Raw genomic sequence first — 19,422 nt, 5'->3', positions numbered from 1 at the left:
ACTCCAGGTCTACTCCTGTGAAGCAGAGCCCCAGAGGTGCTTTAGGAAGAAGACAGAGGGACAATGAATATCCGTTCTCGTCTGCCTTCCCAGCACCCCCCTGGACCAGTCCCCTCGCCAGGGCTTGCAACCCCCAGGTAGCGCCTCCCCATCCACCCCAGCCGGGTCTTCTAGGCTGTCTTCACGGCAGTCACTGGTCAGGAAACCTGCCTGTTTATCCTCCAGCCAGTGGTGTTGCTCGGCCGTCCCTATGGCAACAGCCCCGGGAGTCCTGCCCCTCTCGGGAAACTGCCCAGAACCTGTCCCTGCCCTCTCCAAGCCCCTGCTGGATTCGGATGGCCGGATGGGGAAGGGGGGAGGCCGAGAACAGGGTGGGAGATGCGCAGCTAGTGGGCCTGAGGGTGCTGGGCTTCGCAGCAGGAACCGCCCTGTGCGCGTCATCCTGGGCCCTGCGGGTGGACCGGAGGCCGGCCCTGGACTGCAGCAGCCCCACCCTGGGCTGGGGGCCGCCTGGCTGAGGCTGCAGCTTGCTCCCAGGCCTGGCTCAGCCAAGTCTGCTGCCAGCTGGCCCTGCCCTCCTGCTGGGCCTCCCCGAGACCTCCCTCCAGAGCCAGAGGCTACCTGCCAACCCCATGGCTGCCCCACCCCAACTGTCCTCCAGGCCCGCGCCCCTGCCAAGCCCCACTGCCGCTCCAGCTGCCACCGCCAACTGTCGCCCCGTTCCATTCCAAGCACTCACCCCCAACCGTCCTTCGAAAACGCCACTGCCAAATGCCAGCCCCTTCCTTCCTGAGCCCCCACCCCCTCACCCCCAGGCCGGGCACCAGGGCCCTGCATTCCAGACCTTCCCTCCAGCCAGAAGCTGGGCCACACCTGCTATGTGCCCGGGAGGGGCTGGTGTCAGAGGGCAGGGGCAGAGAGCTGGGGTGGAGGTGGGGGCTAGCAGGGCTGGAGTGAGAATGGGGCAGCACAGTTGGGAGGGAGGCAAGGGCAGAGCACTGTCCCAGTGTCAGCTGCACAGCCAGGCTGGCACAGGGTGGGAGGCAGCCAGGGCCACTCCCGTGCAAGCTGTGGGCTATGGATGAGCAGGGGTCTGTCCCTGTGGGTCTGACCATCGACCTTGGCCTCTCCTGGTTAGGAGGCCACTTCGCCTCCTGCCCCACCAGCCCTCCCCAGTCCCAGGTGGGCCCTGAGGCCAGCTTAAGTGTGGAGGGTGGCACTGGGCTCCCTCCTGGGTCACTTCCCCTGCTCCCTGGAACGGCCCCGATCCCTTTACAATCTGAGCCCATCGTCCTTCTCCTTGCTGCCCACCCCCACCCTGAGCCCCACTCTCCCCGTTCATCCTGTGGTCCCTGTGGTGGCATTGTTCCATGAGGGTGCTTCCGCGGCCCCACCCAACAGGGATCTCCACAGCCCCTGCTTCCTCTGGGCACACAGCAGGCACCCTACCCGACTGGGACCTCACTCGGCCTGTGGAGGGAGGAGAGGGGAAGACAGGGCCCTGGGAGCTGGGAGGCAGCGCTGCGCCGCAGGTGCAGACCTGGGGCTGTAATTCCATCTCAGGCGGGCTCGGGAAACTGGGAGGCCCGGGGGAGCAGCCAGTCAGCACTGGAGCAGGGCGAGGGGGCTGGGGGCCTCAGTCCCCGCTGGAGAAACGCAGCTGCTCCCTGGGGGCCACAGCCACTGAGGCTCGCGTTGCAAAAGCTGGTGATGGCTGCAGATAGCGATAGGGCGGGATGAGGGGGCAGAGGCTGAGATGGGGTGCTTTTTCTGAGCCAGGAGTCTCCCCACATAGGTCACCTGGCCCAGCTCCCGTGCTAGGGGCTGAGGGCGAGGAGGAAAAGGAGACGATGAGAGGCCCTGCCCCGACCTTCCCATCAGAGGAGGGGGTTCTGGGTCCCCTTGGTGGATTCAGAAATGCCCCAACCCTGTGCAGTGCCAGCCTCCTCCGTCCACTCATTCATAGCTTATTCAGCAGCATTCATGGAGTACATCGATCCTGCCGCGTGCCGGGGACATCCCAAGATTGGAGAGCAAGACAGGATGCCTTGTCTTCTGGGAAAGAGCCAGGCAAGCAGGTTAGCCGAGAGGCTGGCTACAGCAGACCTGTAAAGGGGGTTCCTTGGAGAAACGGCTGGTGCAAGGATGATGGGGAAAACACGGAAGCGTGTGGCAGTGCTGGCAGGACAGAAGGGCTCAGAAAGCAAAGGACAGGGGGACATGGAGCCGATGGGAAAGGTGGCCAGAGCCAGGGCCACCTGAGCATCAAATAACATCCTGCTGGATACAACACAAAGCATGACGTGAGCCGGCTGACAAGCGTGCAGTGGGAAGGGCCTGGCGCCCTCCCTGAGATGGGACTTAACTCCCACATACCTTGAGTGCGGTCGCCTTCTGAAGAAGAAGGTGCAAAAGGAAACGTGAGGGGCTTTACCGGGGAGACCCAGCAGGCAGCCCCCCGACCAGGTGATCAGGGACATCAAGGGACATCAGGCTTCTGACCTGAGGTGACAGGAAGGGTACCTCACCTCTGTTACCATCTCCCCCAGCTCATCAGCCTCTCTGGTACTCCTTCGTGTCCTACTCAATAACCTTGGTGTCTTCATGAGAAGACACATCAGATCAACCCTAACTGAGGGTTGTGCTACAAAACACTGGGTGGCCACCTCAGGATGGTGCTGGTCATCAAGGGCTACGGAGAAGTGGTCCCAGCCCAAAGGAGCCCGGGAGTCGTGTGGACCCTGCATGTGTGCCCTGGATGGGATCCTGGATCAGAAGAGGAGCGCGATGGAAAAACGTGTGGATGAAATCCAGGTAGGCTCTGAGCTGTGCTGAGAGAAGCAGCCTCAGTGATATTTGGTGGTAACTTTGTGGAAAGCTGAGTCAGGGGGGCGGTGTACACAGGAGCTCTGGGACTTCCAAATGCCCCTGCTCTTCCATAGACCTGAAATCGTTCCAAAATATAAAGACCTCACCAATCATCGGACAAAACTTCCTCCTTCGGGTCTGGGGCTCGTTTTCATTTTTGGATCTGAAAGCTCCACAGATTCCCAGCTTGGCCCACCTTCAGGGCACAGGGACCGAAGGGTTTAAACCCTGGATTCATGAAGGACTGGCCCTACCACCCCACTGAGAGCCTCAACCCACCTCATTCCAGCCTCTGCCTGCATCCCCCATGTCCCCAAAGGTGACCCCAACCCCTACACTGTCTTTGCTGAAAAAGTCCCAATGTAGGGAACTCCCTGGCTGTCCAGTGGTCAAGACACTGCTTCCACTGCAGGGGGCCCAGGTCTGATCCCTCATCATGGAATGAAGATGCCTGGATACAATGCAGTGTAACCCCCCCAGAAAATCCCAGTGCTGCCAAACCACTGAGCGTGCTATGTCCCAGCGAGTGTTTTGCTGTTCCACTCAGCCCTCTGTGACTTCCCTCCTTCCCCTGTTCTCCCAAGACCCAGCCTTCTGCATCTTGTTTCAGCTGGAGGGGAGACCCCCTCCGCAGTAATTACGTGAAATCCATCTCGCTGCCTTGAGGCCTGTCCAGTGCTGTTCTCTGGACAGCTGGCATGAGCCTTTGCCACATCTGTGTGCTTGCACACATCTGTGGGCTCTTCCGTGTGTGTGTTGGTGCACGAGTGTCCGTGTGTGTCTGGGTTGTGTGTTTGCTCATTCCCAGGTGGCTGCTCAGGCTTGTACAGGAGTGTCTGGGAGTGTGTGTCCTGGTTTGCTCTCTGCAGAGGGAACCAGGCCCAACTCTGGACACTGGGCAAGAGCTGATCCTGCCAAGTCTTGGAGACTTCCCTGGCAGTCCAGTGGTTGAGAGTCCACCTTCCAATGCAGGGGATGAGGGTTCAATCCCTGGTCGAGGAATTAAGATCCCGCGTGCTGCAAGGCAGCTAAGCCCATGTGCCACAACTAAGACCTAACACAGCCAAACAAACAAATAAATACAGAAAAATGGAATAGAAACACACTCTGGGTGGGGAGGGTGGAAGAGGCAGCTGCAGAGACGGACAGAGTGCAGATTGAGTCAGGCAGGAGAAATCTTTGCTGGGCCGAGCCCAGGTGCTCCTTTGGGGAGATAACCTCCAAGGCCACCTGGGTCCACGTGGTGACCACCAGGTGAGGGCTTCTGGTGTTTTCCACGGGCTATCAGGTGCTGTCGCAGACTTTGAAGAGGAGACAGGCTGAATCCAGAGAGGTTAGGATGAGAGCTGATGAGCCCTGGGTGGAACAGACATGGTAGATGGGCGGTGGGGTGGGGGTTGCTGCCTCTCCGACTGACAGCCAAGTGTCGGGTCCCTGTTTAGGACAGGAGGCCGAGAGCAGATGTGGACATGGCAGACGTGCGGGTTTGCGGAGCGAGGCCAGGGCTGCAGGTGCCCCATGGAGGCAGGGAGGCCTTGAAGGATAGAAGCTGGCTTGGGTGCCTGACACATCTGCACTGGCGTCAGGGGAGGCCGAGTGGCAGAAGGGTGACTGCAGGGCACTCCTCTTTCCTGCTCACTGGAGTTTCAGAGGTCACTTGGGCAGGGGCCTGGGCAGAGCCGCGCCCTCAGGACACCTGGTGGTGGTGGGGTTCCCACAGCTGTGCCTGGAGAACCACCCTGGCTGGGACCCCCTTCTCCTACCAGCCTCAATCTCAGACTCTGAGAGCCCACCCAGGACTCTCTCCCCATCTCAGCTGAGGGATGGGACACCAGGGTCCATTCTCTGGTCTTGCCCAGCGCCAGCTGCACTCACCAGTACCCAGACATGACGGCTTTTCTCCCCCTGGCCATTGCACCTTTGCACCTGCTGTTCCATAAGCCTGGAATGCCCCTCCTGTTCCTACCCCCTGATGGCCCTCGGCTGTCCTGAGGACCCACTTCCAGCCCTGCCCCCCACTGCCCACTCTTGCTCAGGAAGAGGATCCGCATGACGGGGCCCCACTTTGACTCTAACACCTGCACTTTCTGATTGTCCTTCGCCCCCCTCCCCTGTGCTTGTTGAGGGTATGGCCATGTCTGATTCCCTTGTATGTCCTTGGTCTTAAGGGGCCAGCCTGGCCAGAATCTGTACCCACAGAGTGAGTTGGGGTAAATCTCTTAATTCTCTGCGCAACCAGTCCACACCTCAGGAACCCACCTGACATTGCCAAGTGGACTGAGCAAGATGGCGGGACACAGAGCCGCCCAGGTGGGGCCTCCCTTGTCGGCATTGTTATCACAGGAGTTTGACTGTCACCAGTGCCAGCTGGGCACTGAGAGTGGGCTCCTGGCTTTCTGTCGCGGTTTCCAGTCTTGAGTGTCTTGTGGGCATCTTCTTCCTGACAAGATTTGGGCTAACATCACCCGGGGATGCCGCTGGGACCCCAGGCAGAGCGGACAGGCCCCTGGAAGTGGCTGGGTTTGCCTGGGTTGGGATGTGAGAACTGCAGGGTGGTTTTCCTCCTCTGGGCCTTCAGCCCCACACACCCAGGATGGGGGAAGGGTAGGGGAAAGCCCAGGGAGTGGCCTGGAGGGGGCCTGGGGCTTTGGAAAAAGGGGCTGCCCCTGCCTGGTTGGAGCTGCTGGAGGAAACGGGAGGAGCTTGCATCCCACCTAGTCTGACCACCCCGCCTCACAGCCCCCACACCCGGCTAGGACCCTCAGAGCCTGTCCCTGTGGCTGCGCAGGTATCTGTGTTTCAGGAGCTGTCTTGGAATGTGACAGCCCGGTTCCCCGGCCCCCAGCCATCGTGGGCTGCGTGGAGCTCTGCTCTCTCCTCCCCTGGGGGTCCTGGTGCCGGGGTGGTTTGAAAACCAGAGCCTGGAGGCCTTATCAGACCACAGGCTTTCCTGAGGAAGGAAGGGTGGGTGTGGGCCTCCGGGATGGGGCGCCTCCTCTGGGCGTGCCCGGCCAAGTGGAGGGTGCGCGGGCGCTGCCCTCCTGGGGGGAGGACAACTTCAGCCCAGGAGACCCCAGCCTAAGGTCCAGCCCAGTCAAGGACAAGAGACCCTAAGATGGAGAGGTCCTAAGCCAGGGCTCAAGTCTCAGGAGCCCTGGAGACACACCCCCTGAAATCAGGGGCAAATTCTAGCATTTCTGGGAGTGTCCACAGGGCTCCTGTCAGACCCTCAGACAGAGCCACAGCCATCAAAACCACAACTCTAGTCCTGGGGGCCCAAGGAAATACGTGCTCAGGTTCACAAAAAAGATTTACCAGAGTGTTCAAAGCCGTCCTCTTTCACTAGCCCCAAACTGGACAACCCACTGCCCACCAGTGGCAGAGTATATAAGCGAAATGTAGGGTGTCACACAGGGGACACTGGCCGGCCACCTGTGACTCCCAGAGCCACTGTAGCCTCACTTCCAAAACAAGACACCTTCAGAAATGGGCAGAACAGGTGGAGCCAACAGTATTAAAGAGAGATGGTTTCTGCAAAGTGGGTCCAAGGGTACCTCCTGGGCTGGCCGAGTCCTGTTTTGCTCCAGGTGCTGGTGACAACATGCGTTAAATATTTACTCAAGGTATGTGCTCTTTTTGTTATGTATATGGTACATCAATAAAAAGTTATATGAAACCCCCCAAATCCTCACTGACCTCTCTCTGAGTGGAAGATGTTTCCCTGGGGCTGTTGGTCTTCATTCCTCCCTGCCCTGGCCTCCCACCTGGGCCTCCAAGGAGATGGGGACCAGGAGAGGGTATGAGGGCAGAGAAAGCAGCCCTGGCAGGTGCTGGACAGGTCCCGGGGGCCCTTCCTGCTTGTGGGGACTGAGGCTGGCCAGGCTGACTGTCCCAGGCCTCCTCAGCCTTTCTCAAGGGCAGGGCCCGAGAAGCCCCAGGTTGGGGGTCGCGAAGCCTCGCAGGTGGGGAGGGCGGATGTGGGGCCCACCCTGCTGGAGTCAGGCTGGCTGGCCTTGGAGTGCTGGCAGGGGCCGGGGGTACCTCCCTCCCTGCACCCTCCCCCTGCGGGTGCCTCTACCCCTTCCGCTTCCAGAGGCCCCAGGGCTATTTTTAACTCGCCTAAGCTGCTGAAGGTGGACAGAACCTGGGGGGTGGGAGAGAAGACCCAACAGCTACCTTCCTGCCCCCACCCTTTCTGGGATCCAGGCTTCCTGGGGGACCTGGTCATTCTTGACCTTAGAGGAGAAACAGCACTCTGCCCCAGAAATATAGACATACAGGAAGGCCACATGGCTATCCCAAGGTTCACACATATGCCTGGAATACAGTCAAACACACACGTACACGTGCAAGTGCAAACACATGCCACAGCCCAGGGACATCCTTAGAAACACACCAGATGCACAGAGACTCGAGGGACAAATAGACGGTCTCTCAGCCTCCCCAGACACCTGGAAACACACACAGATCGACACACACACAGGCAGACACACACATGTGTAGACACACAGGCAGATACATACAAGTGCAGAGACACAGGCAGACATACACACACACAGGCACACTTTACACACGGGCAGACACACACACAGGCAGACATAGACATGTGTAGACACACAGGCAGATACATACAAGTGCAGACACACAAGCAGACACACACACATGGGCGCACACACACATGGCACACAGGCAGACACACATGTACAGAAGCACACATGGGCACACACACACACAGGCACACACACACGGGCAGACACACACGTGCAGATATACACATAGGCAGACACACACATGGGCACACACAGGCAGGCACACACAGGCAGACACACACGTGCAGACACACATAAAAGAGACACGCGTGCAGATACACACCCAGGTAGACACACACAAGCAGACATACACACGGGCACACACACATGCAGATATACCCACGTGCAGATACACACACAGGCAGATACACACACACACACATGGGCACAACACGGGCAGACACAGAACAGATGCTGGGGTGCAGGAGGACCTGCAAGCCACATTCTAGACTGATGGGGGTGGGCCCTGCAGGAGGGGTGCTCAGCCCCCACATACCAGCCACTTTCCCTGAAGCTGACTGGGCCTGAGCTCCAGGGGCCTCTTGGCACCTTCCCACCCAAGAGGCCCACTCCACCTCATCCTCCCCCAGGATGGGGAGCGGGCCTGTGACTGGAGCCATGAGCAGACTTGCACCCTCTTCCCCCACACTCTGGCCCTCGTGCTGCTCAGGACAGGAAACCCGAGAGCGGGAAGGGGGCGGCAGCCCACGGATCTGTGGTCTCAGAGCCTCCTCTTCCTAGCCCTGCTCCCCACTTCCCCTCTCCTCCCTGGGCCTTTGTTCCCTGGAGCAGCCATCCCCCCACCCCGCGGGGGGAACTGGAGTGTGTCCTGGAAAACCCCAGGTGCTGGACTGGGGGCCTCTGTCCCCTGCATCCGGGTCCAGGGGAGGAGGGAGCCAGGAGGACAGACAGGGCTCGGGACCCACCAGTGGGGGCGCAGCCGGCTGGCTTCCAAGTCCCCTCCACCCCCACACCCCCACTGCTGCCCCTGGAGGCCCCGGAGGGATGGAGGAGGGCGGAGAGCCGGCCTGGAGGACAGGACATCCTCTTGGCAGGACACAGGACGCCAGGCCGGAGGTTCCCAGCCCCAGTCAAGGCCACGGGGGGAAAAGGTCACTGGGGCCTGGGTCTCACCAGTTCCAAGATGGGCCAGCGCCCTGATGGCCAGTCCAAGTTGCTTCATAAGTGAAGACAGCAGACCCAGTAGCAATGAAACACCCTTGTCTCTGATCCCCCCACCCAGGGCCCTCTGGGCCAGGCAGGATGTGGACCTGCCCCCACCCCCATCCCTGGTGGCTCCAGGCCCAGGGCCCCTTCTCAGGGAGCCCCACAGAGCACAGGAGAGAGGAGCAGGCCTGGGGGGCGCTGTTACTTGCACCGTGGGGAGCCCACCCCAAGGGAGGAACCGACTCCTCCAGATGAATCTGGGGCCCACTGCCCTAGAGGCCAGATTTCACACTGGACCAGCCCTCCCATCCCAGGACAAGAAGCTCATAGACAGTTGAGCTGGGGTGAAGGCTGCAGAGACCCCTTGCTCCTGCACCCCTCCCCCTCCTACAGCAAAGCAGCAGAGCATGGCCCCCAAACTGGCACCATCGGCCTGTGGCTGGCAGTCCACTGGTCTGGGAGCTGAGGGTCCTAGGAAGTCACCACATCCAGGCTGGCTAGGGTGAGTCCAACATAAGTGCCGGCTGGCCATTCCCTGACACAGCTGCCAGCCGGTTCTGGTTCCTTGGGTGGGAAGCAGGTAAAACAGTCTATGAAAAGGAGTCTCCTCAACACACAGTTTGAGTTTGGACCTGCTTCTGCTTCACTGAATTAAAATCACCGATGGGACTTTGCTCAGGACCCAAGAGGAACGACCCCTCTGCCAAGGAGCCAAGGCCAAAAGCAGCTCTTACCTCTTACGCCAAGCTCAGTCCCCGCCCTTGGCGCCTTCCCTATCACCTGCCTTAGGTTCCCTTGATTCTGATTCAACTCACAGTCTTTACCTCTTCATAAAAAATTAGGCTTTATTGGAGTATAATTTACATACAGATATTCCCCCATATGAAATGTACAGTTTGATGAGTTTTGACAAACCTATCCTCATGCAACCACCTGCACCATTACGAGATAGAACATTCACATCACCCGCAACACCTCAGCCCCTTGGCGCTCACTCTGCCCCCGCCGGCTCTGCCCACCACTGATCTGCTGTCACTGTAGTTTTGTCTTTCCTGGGATTTCACATAAACAAAGCCACACGGGAAGGGGTCTTCCAGACCCGGCTCCTTTCTCGTTCTGTGCATCAGCCATCCACTCCTCTTCTTTCCATCCACCAGCCGACAGACTTTTGGGGTTTTCCAGTGTGGGGCATGTGACTGATGCTGCTATGAATCTGAAGACAGCCCTAAGTGTGAGCACATTGCATTGCTTTGGGGTAAGTGCCCAGGAGTGGGATCGTGGGATCCTTCTGATGCTGGTTTTCTAAATCTTTGTATGTGTCTGTGTTAGCTCTACCCCACCAGGCTGTGAGCTCCCTAGGGGGAGAGATGTCACCTGCGTTGCTCACTGCCATGACCAGAGCCCAGTGCAACTCTGTGCCAAGACTGTATTCGCCACGGCTATTTGTCCACCATGTGAGTGAATGAAGCAGTAACGGTGGTGCCTGGGATGGTGGGTTTGGTGATGCTGATGGGAAGTGATGATGGCATTGAAGGTGGTGAAGGGGATGATGGGGATGGAGGTGACCAGTTGGGGAGAGTGACAGACTGCTGGTGCTGATGGAGGTGGTGTTTCTAATGGTGATGCTTAGAATAGCTTCCTTCACCCTCCTTGGAGATGCAGTGTCCCTCTTTGAATGTCTCCTCCTCCTCATCTCCAAGACCTCCAGTCCCCCATGCCAGAGTCACACCTTGGAGCAGGCTATCAGGCAAATGCACACCCATCCTGAAGCGACTCTTCCTACTGGCTCCCAATATGGCCACACCCACACTGCCCACAGCTGTGACATCTCACCAGGAGCAACCCTCCTTTCTCCCAAACACTCAGCCCCCCACTTTGGCTTCCGTCTTATCCTATTTAGATTTCATATTTTCTCTCAAAAATACCACAACTGTTAGCATCCCCATCCTCTCCTGGCTTCTCTCTATCCTTGCTTTCACCTAAGCGGCTGCTCTCTACCAGAGAATCCACCAGCAGACCCTGGACACACCTGGTCCGCCTGCATTCCTCCCAGGCCACTGTGCCCTGCCTACTCCCCACCCTCCTTGTGGCCTCCCTGCCTTCTGGAACCTTCCTCCAGCTCGAGCCCCAAGCCTGCCTCCAGGCCTCCTCCACAAAGCAGTGACCGCTCAGAAATGCAAACGTGAGTCTGGAACATTCCTGCTGAATCTCACTGGCTTCTGAGTAGTGGCTTCCTCTCAAACCCCTCTCCCCAGTCAACCACACCCTACATGATCTCCATGAGCTCCGCCCCCTCCTCTTTCCTGTCCTCATTTCTGCCCCTGCTCCTGGGTTCCAGCCACACTGGTCTCACTTTTATTCCTCCAAGATGCCAAGTTCCCTTCGGCCCTAAGCCCCTCCCAAGGCCAGGCCCCCACACCACAGTCTAACTCACAGTGAACTCACCACTTTCCTGGTCTCAGCGCCTGCCCACTCTCCTGCCCTTCCCACTCCAGGTGGGCGACCACTGGGTGTTCCCTGCTGAAAAGCCCTTCTTCACGCTAAGCCCTTACTTCTCCCCAGCCAGCACCCTGGGGGCAGAGGTAGACCGCCCTGTCCCCAGCCACTTCGCAGCAGACCCTTGGGGAATAGTCCCTGTTGAGAAAGTGAGGGGGGATTGGAGGCCAGTGATTCAGTTCATCACCAGGCGCACAGGAGGTGACTGAGGAGGAAGAACTAGCTTCCTCTGGGCCTCCTGGAATCCAAGGCAGGACACCAGGCCAGGCCCAGGCAGTGGTCATCACAGCCCAAGGGATTTGAGAGACTCCAGCTCGAACGGGTCCCAGCCACTGCCTCGGACTTTCCAGGGGGCTTTGCCATGGAGGGTGCCCGGGGCATTTCCTGCCCAGTCTCACTCCCTGAGGCCCCAGCCCTGTGGCCCTGCTCCTTCCTCCCCCGCCAGGGGGGTTTCCACCCAGTCTGAGCCCCGCTATTTTTAGCTCAGGGAGCAGGACCAATCCTGGCCCCATCACTTCCCCCAGGGAGCCTGGGCAAAATGGGGGCTGGGCACCAGAGGCTGGGGAGGTGGCAGCCTGGCAGCCCCTCCCTTCCTTGGCCCCCAACTCCCCAAGTCACCAGCGTACATCTTGGCAGCCCAGGTGGCTAGTGCATGGGCCCCATAGGCAGGGGCTCTAGTCCCCTCGGGTGGGGTGGGTCCAGGGCTTGGGTGGGCTACCGCCCACTTCCTGCAGCCTCGCCCCAGCACTTCAAAGGCCGCTGGCAGCCCTGTGGTCACTCCCGGCTCCCACGCAGCCCAGCCGGAGGGGCGGGCCGGGCACAGGAGCCCCGGCAGCCGAGTCCTTCTCGGGCAGCTTCAAAGCGCTGGGTGGGCAGCCCTGCGGTTATATCCCCAGGACAGGCGGTGTCGGGGGGGGGGGACAGGAAGGGGGAATAAGGGGCCCCTCTGCTTCTGTGTACTCCCCACTCCACTGCCTTCCTGGGTGGGCTCCGGGTAAAGGCCCAGACACTCTCCTGGCCCCGGATCCTGTCCTGGGGCCTGGATGCCTGGGGCGGAGATGCCCTGGTGGTGTATGTTGTGTGTGGGGCCCAAGTGGGCTCACCCTGGAGTGCAGCCCCCCTAGAGAAACCTCAGGAACCAAAGTGGGGGGCACCCCTCCTGGACTCCTCAGGGCCCTGGCTGAGCTAAGGGGATGCGGCGGACAGCCTTTCCTTTCTCCCCCGTCCCCCCTCCCTTCTCGCCCCACTTTCCTGCCTGAAGCGGGGGCAGCTGGGAGGGGAGGGGACAGAGGGAAGAAGGGCCTGCCTGTCTAGGCCCTGCAGCAGCCCTGCCCCCACCCTCCACGGAGGTGGGCTGGCTGGGCTGCGGTGGGCTTGACCTCGAGCCAGCTCCCCAGGGACCCGAGAAGTGAGAAGGGTGGGGGAGCCAGAGCCGGGAGCAGCAGACTTTGAGAACAGAGAGTGCCTGTGCGCAAGTGGGGGAGGAAACTTCCAGGGTCCCCTGGGGTCAGCTCCAGGACAGTTGCCATTTTTAATCTACACAAGAGACTTAGAAGGAGCCGCGAGGGCTGTAACCTAGATCCGCTCCAGCCGCTCCCAGCAGTGCAGCCCAAGAACAGCCCCCTCCCCCTGCCGTGTGCCCAGACAGGCTGAGCAGACCCTTGTGGAGACCCCATCCAGGGTCCTCGGGGGCCTTGCAGGGTCCTGCCTACTCTGGACTGGATTTGTGCCCCACCCCCAGTCTCCAGACTCTTCCCCTCCTCCTCCATCTGGGGTGTAGTGGAGGGCTCATGAAAGAGCTCCAATAGTGAGCCCCGAGCCCTGACACCTGGCCTAAGCAGAAGTCGGCTTCAGCCCACCCACTCAGGCAGGTGGGAGACCCACACCCCAGGAAGGATGGCCTAAGGCCACCCTTAGGCCTAAGGACGGCTACCCCTACCCTCTCCACGTCCAGGCTGCCTCCTGCTCTCCAGAGGAGAGCTGAGGGCTCAGCTCCTGAGACCCCACCCTCCTACCACCCTTCCAGCCTCTTTACTCTTGGGGTGACTGCCGAGACCCAGGATGCTGCTGGGGGTGGAATGGGGGCTTCCCGGTAACAGTTTCCAAAGAGGAACTGCCACACCCCTGGGGCAGCTGGAAGAGGTGACCAGTGCTGGGGTGGGGACTCCAGCTCCCTCCAGTTCTCAAGGACCTCTGCCTGGGCCACCCCTTTGGAGACACCGCCCCCATTCTGTCTCACCACCAGGAGAAAAATGTTGATAGTTCTGTGTGGAGGAACCAGGAAGCAGAGGCAACTTCCGTGCCCTCTGGGGACCTGGGCCCGCCCCGCCACAGAGTCTGAGTCCCCAGGAGAGACTCTATGCGTGGGGACCAGGGCTCCAGCTGGGGAGGCGGCTGGGGCAGGTGGATGAGGAGCCATCTCAGGCCCTCCACTCTGGTCCCCTTTCCCACCACCACCACTGGTTTTCAGGGGCCCATGCTGAAAACATACCACCCCAATCGCCAAAACCTGCCTCCCAGGCCAAGCGTACCCCATCCTTTCCATCACCGCCAACCTGCATAATCTCCCCTTGCCAGAGCCACGGCTGGCTGAGATCCAGGCCATGGTTTCCATCTGGCCACCATGAGAGAGGCTGGCCAGTCTGGAGGTCCCACAGGTGAGGGGCCTCCCAGGGGCAGCAGGCAAAAAGCAGGGCTGGATTGCCTGACTAATGGAATGGCTCCTGGTGCCTGGTCAGCTGGTCAGTATCAGTCAACATTCATTAAGCTTATAGATACACAGACCGGCAAATACTGAACCACCACACTCCTGGCCATGCTGGGGAGCTCCCCACATGACTCAGGCCAGCACAAGCTTTTGGAAAAGCAATCTGGCAACCCCCCCACCCCCCGGCCCCGAGGCACACTCTTAGGACTCTGGTGTGGTGAAGAAGCCCTGAGAGGCAGGGTCCTTGGGCAAGGGTGCTGCTGGCAGCCACGGCTGAAGGGAAAGATCTGGAAACCTGGGTCCCTACCAGCAGAGGGGGCACTGGGGCATTAGTGTCTCACGGCGGGAGGAGTGGCAGCTGGCATCTGCAGGCATGCAGTGACGCTCATGAGAAAGGCCACTGCCCAGCAACGTGCACATGATAAAATACCCCACTAGCCGGGCCGGTGGGTGGGCATGTCTGTGGGCAAGAAGAGAAGGTTATGGTCTCTGGGTACCAGAGAGGAGACTGGTAAGGACTGTTCCCTTTCCTGTGCCCTGCATGACTCATGGCAGGGAGCCCATGTGACACTGTGAATAACATCATGTAGCTGACACCTTACATCAAAGCCTGTGCGGGGGCTGCAGCACTGGTGAGGATGAGCCCCCCTCCAGGGGCTCCCAGCCAGCAGTGACACTGTACCTGGAGTGTGAGGTGACGTTCCCACTTGTGCAGGGGACCCTGGGGACCATCTCGGGAGCCGGGCTATGTGTGGCCTGTGCACAATGCAGCCCCCAGGGGTGGCTTCTTTACCCTGACAGGGGGGCAGTGGGAGGGGAGGCTGAGACTGACCTGCAGGAAGGCAGGAGAGGGTGTGGGCGTGCATGGCTCCCCACAAACCCCGCCATCCGTGAGGGCGCCGGTAACTCTGTGACTCCAGATGTTCAGCAGCTGTCTTGGCCATTTCCGCCCTCCTCTGACCCCGCATCCGCCAGGAAGCGTCCCCTCCTGGCCTCAGGCTCCCAGCCACCCCCCACCTTCCCTGCACCCCATTTCCTGAGCAGAGGCGTTTGTGCAGACTCAGCTCCCCTCCCGCGGGGCAGCGGCAGCTTTCCCAAGGACAGTGCTGCCTCAGAGCCTGGACGCCCCTGTGAGGGTTCTGATTCCACCCCCGCCACTCCAGCTTCTGGGACTGGTTTTCTCTCTCTCCTTCCTTCCTTCCCTGAGGTTGGCAGCCTATATCAGGGCCTCTGGGGAAGCTGAGCAGAACTGGCCAGGAGGGAGCCCTGGCGGAGGCCAGAGGTCACAGAGCCCAGCCGTCCCAGGCTGAGGGGGTGGGGGAGAGTGCATGCTCAGATGTCGCCTGGTGGACACTGCTGGGTGGCCTCTGGGCCACTGCTGGGTGGACACTGCTAGGTTCACAACTCTACCTTCCCTGAGCAACCGGGACACAAGAGGTCACTGTGGCTACAGCTGGTCCAGTCTAGTGGGGTCTCCTGGAGAGGAGACAGCTGGAGGAGGGCTTCTTTCTTGTCATGAGCCTTCCTGTCTCAACAAAGCTGGTGGTTCTGGGGCATTTGGGCTCCCGTGGGCTGGGGGCTGGGCTGGGGGTCAGGACTCAGGCCAGACACAGGTTAAGGGCTCTGGGGGCGGGGTCAGCAGCTCCAGCCTGCTGACCTCTGCCCCCTAGAATCTAGTCTCTGGCTGCTCCCTCTACTCTGAGCCTCCTGCTCCTCCGGGGGAGCCAAGGGCAGGCATGTGGGCCTGGCCAAAGGAAAGCCTCTATTTCCAACCAAGATGGGAGGCTGCCCCCAGAAGGATGCTGCTCCTCCACACCCAACCTGTCTTTGCAGGACCATCCTGCAGTACACCCCACTGCATCCTCTGTGTCTCCCGGGACTCGGACTGAGGACGACACAGGGCCTCTGCTCTGCTGCTGGGGTTGCTCCTGAGGGCTCACAAGATTCTGGAGCCTCTGAGTCTGCACTTTCCCCCCACCCACCATGCTAGGATATGTGTTTATGAAAGAGGTTCCTAGGAGAGGAAATGCCACATCCTCCTCAAGGTCCCATCTCTACCTCTGACCTCAGGGCTGGGTGGACAGCTCAGGACGGCTAGGACCACCCATCCCCCAGACGTTCTGCCCATCACCTGACCCAGGTTCCCCCACTGCCCCTGCTGCCACCCAAGACGCAGGAGAGAGGCGAGGTGGTTACAGGGCAGAAGGAATAGGAGCGGAGCCCTTGCCAAGGGGGACAGTGGACCCTGGGCCACCCTCTTGGGTCTCAGGACCTAACTGATGAGTGAAATAGCCCAGAGTGGGATAGGAGATGGATGATCAGGAAGATCTGGACCTCAGAGCCTGGGGGGAGGCGTCCTGGGGGTAGAGTTTCCAGATTTAGCAAAAAACCAGGATATCCAGTTAGAGTTGAACTTCAGATAAGCAATATTTTCATATGAGTATATTCCATGCAATGTTTGGGACATACTTATACTCAGAAAGCTTCAGTTGTTTGCTTGAAATTGAACTTTAACTGGGTTTTCTGTATTTTACCTGGCAATGGGGGTGGAGGATGGACATTCAACCCTCTCAGCTCACTCACTGCCCATCGACCCCTCCTGCCCACAAACCCCAAAGGACAGCAGTGATCCTCAGCTCTGCTTCCCAAGCCGGGTGGGGGCTGACTGGGCCAGCAATGCCTCCAACTCAGCTGCACAGAGCATTAAAACAGAGTGAACTTGGGCCTGGAGCCCCTCCCAGAGGGCTGGGCTCCGGGCCTCCTGGGTTCCAAGGAGTGGGCTGGGTTTTAGGTCCATGCAACTGTTGAAGGCGCCCCTGGAGCCTGGCTCTTCCCTGCCTCCCTGCCCACCAGGACTCTGTCTCACCCTCATCCGGTGGGCCAGCTCTCACTGGTGCAGGACAGAAAGGAGAACCCAATAAAGCCCTCCAGAAAAGAGGAAGGGACAGCTTGTGGGGTGGTTTCTGGGGGAGGAGGGCTCAACCGGGGGCTCAAAATGAGGAACACTGGCCAGGAAGGACCCACCTGGAGAAGGTCATTGCCTCTGCAGGCGCCAGTGGAAAGAGGATGCAGAACAGGCGGGGGTTTCCAGCCTGCACTCACCCCTTCCTGGGAAAGAAGGTGCGGAGGGCCGGGGTACAGGCAGTGAGCAAAGAGCCCCAGCAGCCATCCTCCACTGCTCCCCCAGGGACTTCATGAGCTTTGCTCCTGCCCCTGGAGTGCTGGGCAGAGAACTGCTCCCCCAACCCACTCCCCTCTCCCTCACCCTGCTTGTGGGGGAGGCGGGGCCCATGCAGCCTTTTCAGACTCACAGCCTGATCCCCAGGGCTGCTTCCTCCTGCCTCTGGTCCCTCTCCCACCAGGGTGGGTACTTGGGGGAAGGAGGGCGGGTGGTTCCCACCGCAAGCTGGTTCAAGGGGGTGGGCGGCCCTGCATTTTTCTCAGTGAGACCCAGGAAGAGGTCAGCACTGTCGATTTCCGACCTGTGTGTCCACCTACAGTTCAGGGAGGAGGGTGCGGGGCGCTGCTCAGGCTTAGGTGGAGGTGGGCTTGCCCTTAGGTGAGAGGCTAATGAAATCTCGAGATTCGGGTCAGAGAAGGCCTGTTGAGGGTGTGGCTGCGCCGAGGTTCTGAGGCAGTGTCCCGGGGGGGCGGGGCAGAACTGGGTCCACCACGCCTTCGAACCCTTTGTGTACAGGTCTCTTCCCAGGCAACGGTGACTCACAAAGCTGGTCCGAGCCAGGCAGAGGCCGACTTCCCTGGGCCCCAGCGGGCCCAGGTCACAAAAGCCACGGGGGCCAAGCCCCAAAGAGACGGCCTGAGGCGGCCTAGGGCGCGCCCAACCCTGCCGCCGCCCGCTGGGCCGGGCCTGGACCTCCCACCGCCACCGCGACACCAGGCCGGCGACTGGGTCTTAGGGCTCGGTCAGCACTCAAGGCCTCGTGTCCATGTGCGTGGTCTGCTTCGTGAAAGCGCTGGTGCACGTGTTCAAGATCTACCTGACAGCCAACTACACCTACAACTTCCGAGGCTGGCCGGTGGACTTCCGCTGGGATGACGTGCGCGCCGCCGCCGGGAGCGGCAGCAGTCACCGCGCGCTGACGTGCGCGGCGGCTGCTGCGGGAGTGTGGCTACTGCGGGGCGCAGCGCTGGGCGAGGACTCGCCGGTTCGGCTGCCGCGCGCGGCGCGTAGCCAGGCGCAGTGCCTCCTGCAGCAGATCCGCGAGCTGCCCAGCCAGCTCGCCAGCTACGCGCTGGCCCACTCGCTGGGCCGTTGGCTTGTGTACCCCGGCTCCATGTTCCTGATGACGCGTGCGCTGCTGCCGCTGCTGCAGCAAGGCCAGGAGCGCCTGGTGGAGCGCTACCGTGGCCGGCGCGCCAAGCTGGTGGCCTGTGACGGCAACGAGATCGACACCATGTTCATGGACCGCCGCCAGCACCCGGGAAGCCACGGCCGCGGCCTGCGCTTGGTCATCTGCTGCGAGGGCAACGCCGGCTTCTACGAGATGGGCTGCCTATCGGCGCCGCTGGAGGCCGGCTACTCGGTGCTGGGCTGGAACCACCCGGGCTTCGGGGGCAGCACGGGCGCGCCGTTCCCTCAGCATGATGCCAATGCCATGGACGTGGTGGTCAAGTACGCGCTGCACCGCCTGCACTTCCCGCCCGCACACGTGGTGGTCTATGGCTGGTCTATTGGTGGCTTCACGGCCACGTGGGCCACCATGACGTACCCGGAGCTGGGCGCGCTTGTGCTTGATGCCACCTTCGACGATCTCGTGCCGCTGGCACTGAAGGTCATGCCCCACAGCTGGAAAGGGCTGGTGGTGCGCACGGTGCGTGAGCACTTCAATCTCAACGTGGCTGAACAGCTGTGTCGCTACCCTGGGCCGGTGCTGCTGCTCCGGCGCACACAGGACGACGTGGTTAGCACCGCGGGCCACCTGCGCCCCCTGCCGTCGGGCGTCGTGGAGGGCAACCGCGGCAACGAGCTGCTCCTGCGCCTGCTGCAGCACCGCTACCCCGCTGTGATGGCGCGCGAGGGCCTGGCTATCGTTACCCGCTGGCTGCGCGCCGGCAGCCTGGCGCAAGAGGCCGCCTTCTATGCGCGCTACCGCGTGGACGACGAATGGTGCCTATCCCTGCTGCGCTCCTACCTCACGCACTGCGAGGACCAGCAGGAGGACGAGGAGACCTGGGGGTCGCATGGGCTAGCCTTCCCCTGGCTAGTGGGCCAGGGCCTGAGCCCGCGGCGGCGGCGGCAGCTCGCGCTATTCCTGGCGCGCAAGCACCTCAAAAACGTGGAGGCGACCCATTGCAGTCCGCTGGAACCCGAGGACTTTCAGTTGCCCTGGAGGCTGTAGACGGTGCTTCTGCAGGTCCCTTCCCAACCCCCACCCCAAACCAGTAAAGCTGGCCCTGCCCTGGATCCCGACCTGGTGTCTGGCGGAGGGTGGGGGAGTGCAAAGGGATCTTGCACTCTCTCGCTCACTGGGGTGTTCCCTCTCTCCTGTCTCTTTTTCTCTCCAACACTTGTGAACCCTTCCAATCTGCTCCCAGCTGGTAAAGGGAATGCAAAGATTAACCTGACCCAGTTTA

The 19,422-nt window shown here is 60.7% G+C and overlaps 1 protein-coding gene across 1 annotated transcript; it reads left to right on the top strand.

Annotated features, from left to right (window-relative positions):
* The first annotated feature begins 16,076 nt into the window (after positions 1-16,076).
* ABHD16B (abhydrolase domain containing 16B) lies at positions 16,077-19,408 on the top strand. Its single transcript, XM_061436837.1, has one exon. The coding sequence runs from the start codon at positions 17,775-17,777 to the stop codon at positions 19,185-19,187; it is 1,413 nt and encodes a 470-aa protein (XP_061292821.1). The 5' UTR covers positions 16,077-17,774; the 3' UTR covers positions 19,188-19,408.
* The last annotated feature ends 14 nt before the right edge of the window (positions 19,409-19,422 follow it).

This window comes from Bos javanicus, chromosome 13 (assembly GCF_032452875.1).
Source record: "Bos javanicus breed banteng chromosome 13, ARS-OSU_banteng_1.0, whole genome shotgun sequence".
NCBI classification, from domain to species: domain Eukaryota; kingdom Metazoa; phylum Chordata; class Mammalia; order Artiodactyla; family Bovidae; genus Bos; species Bos javanicus.
The sequence above is the reverse complement of the archived record's forward strand: the minus strand, read 5'-3'. Positions and strand labels throughout refer to the sequence as shown.

Coding starts and splice junctions, on each gene's coding strand:
- ABHD16B (XM_061436837.1), top strand. CDS start 17,775: ATGTGCGTGGTCTGCTTCGTGAAAGCGCTGGTGCACGTGTTCAAGATC.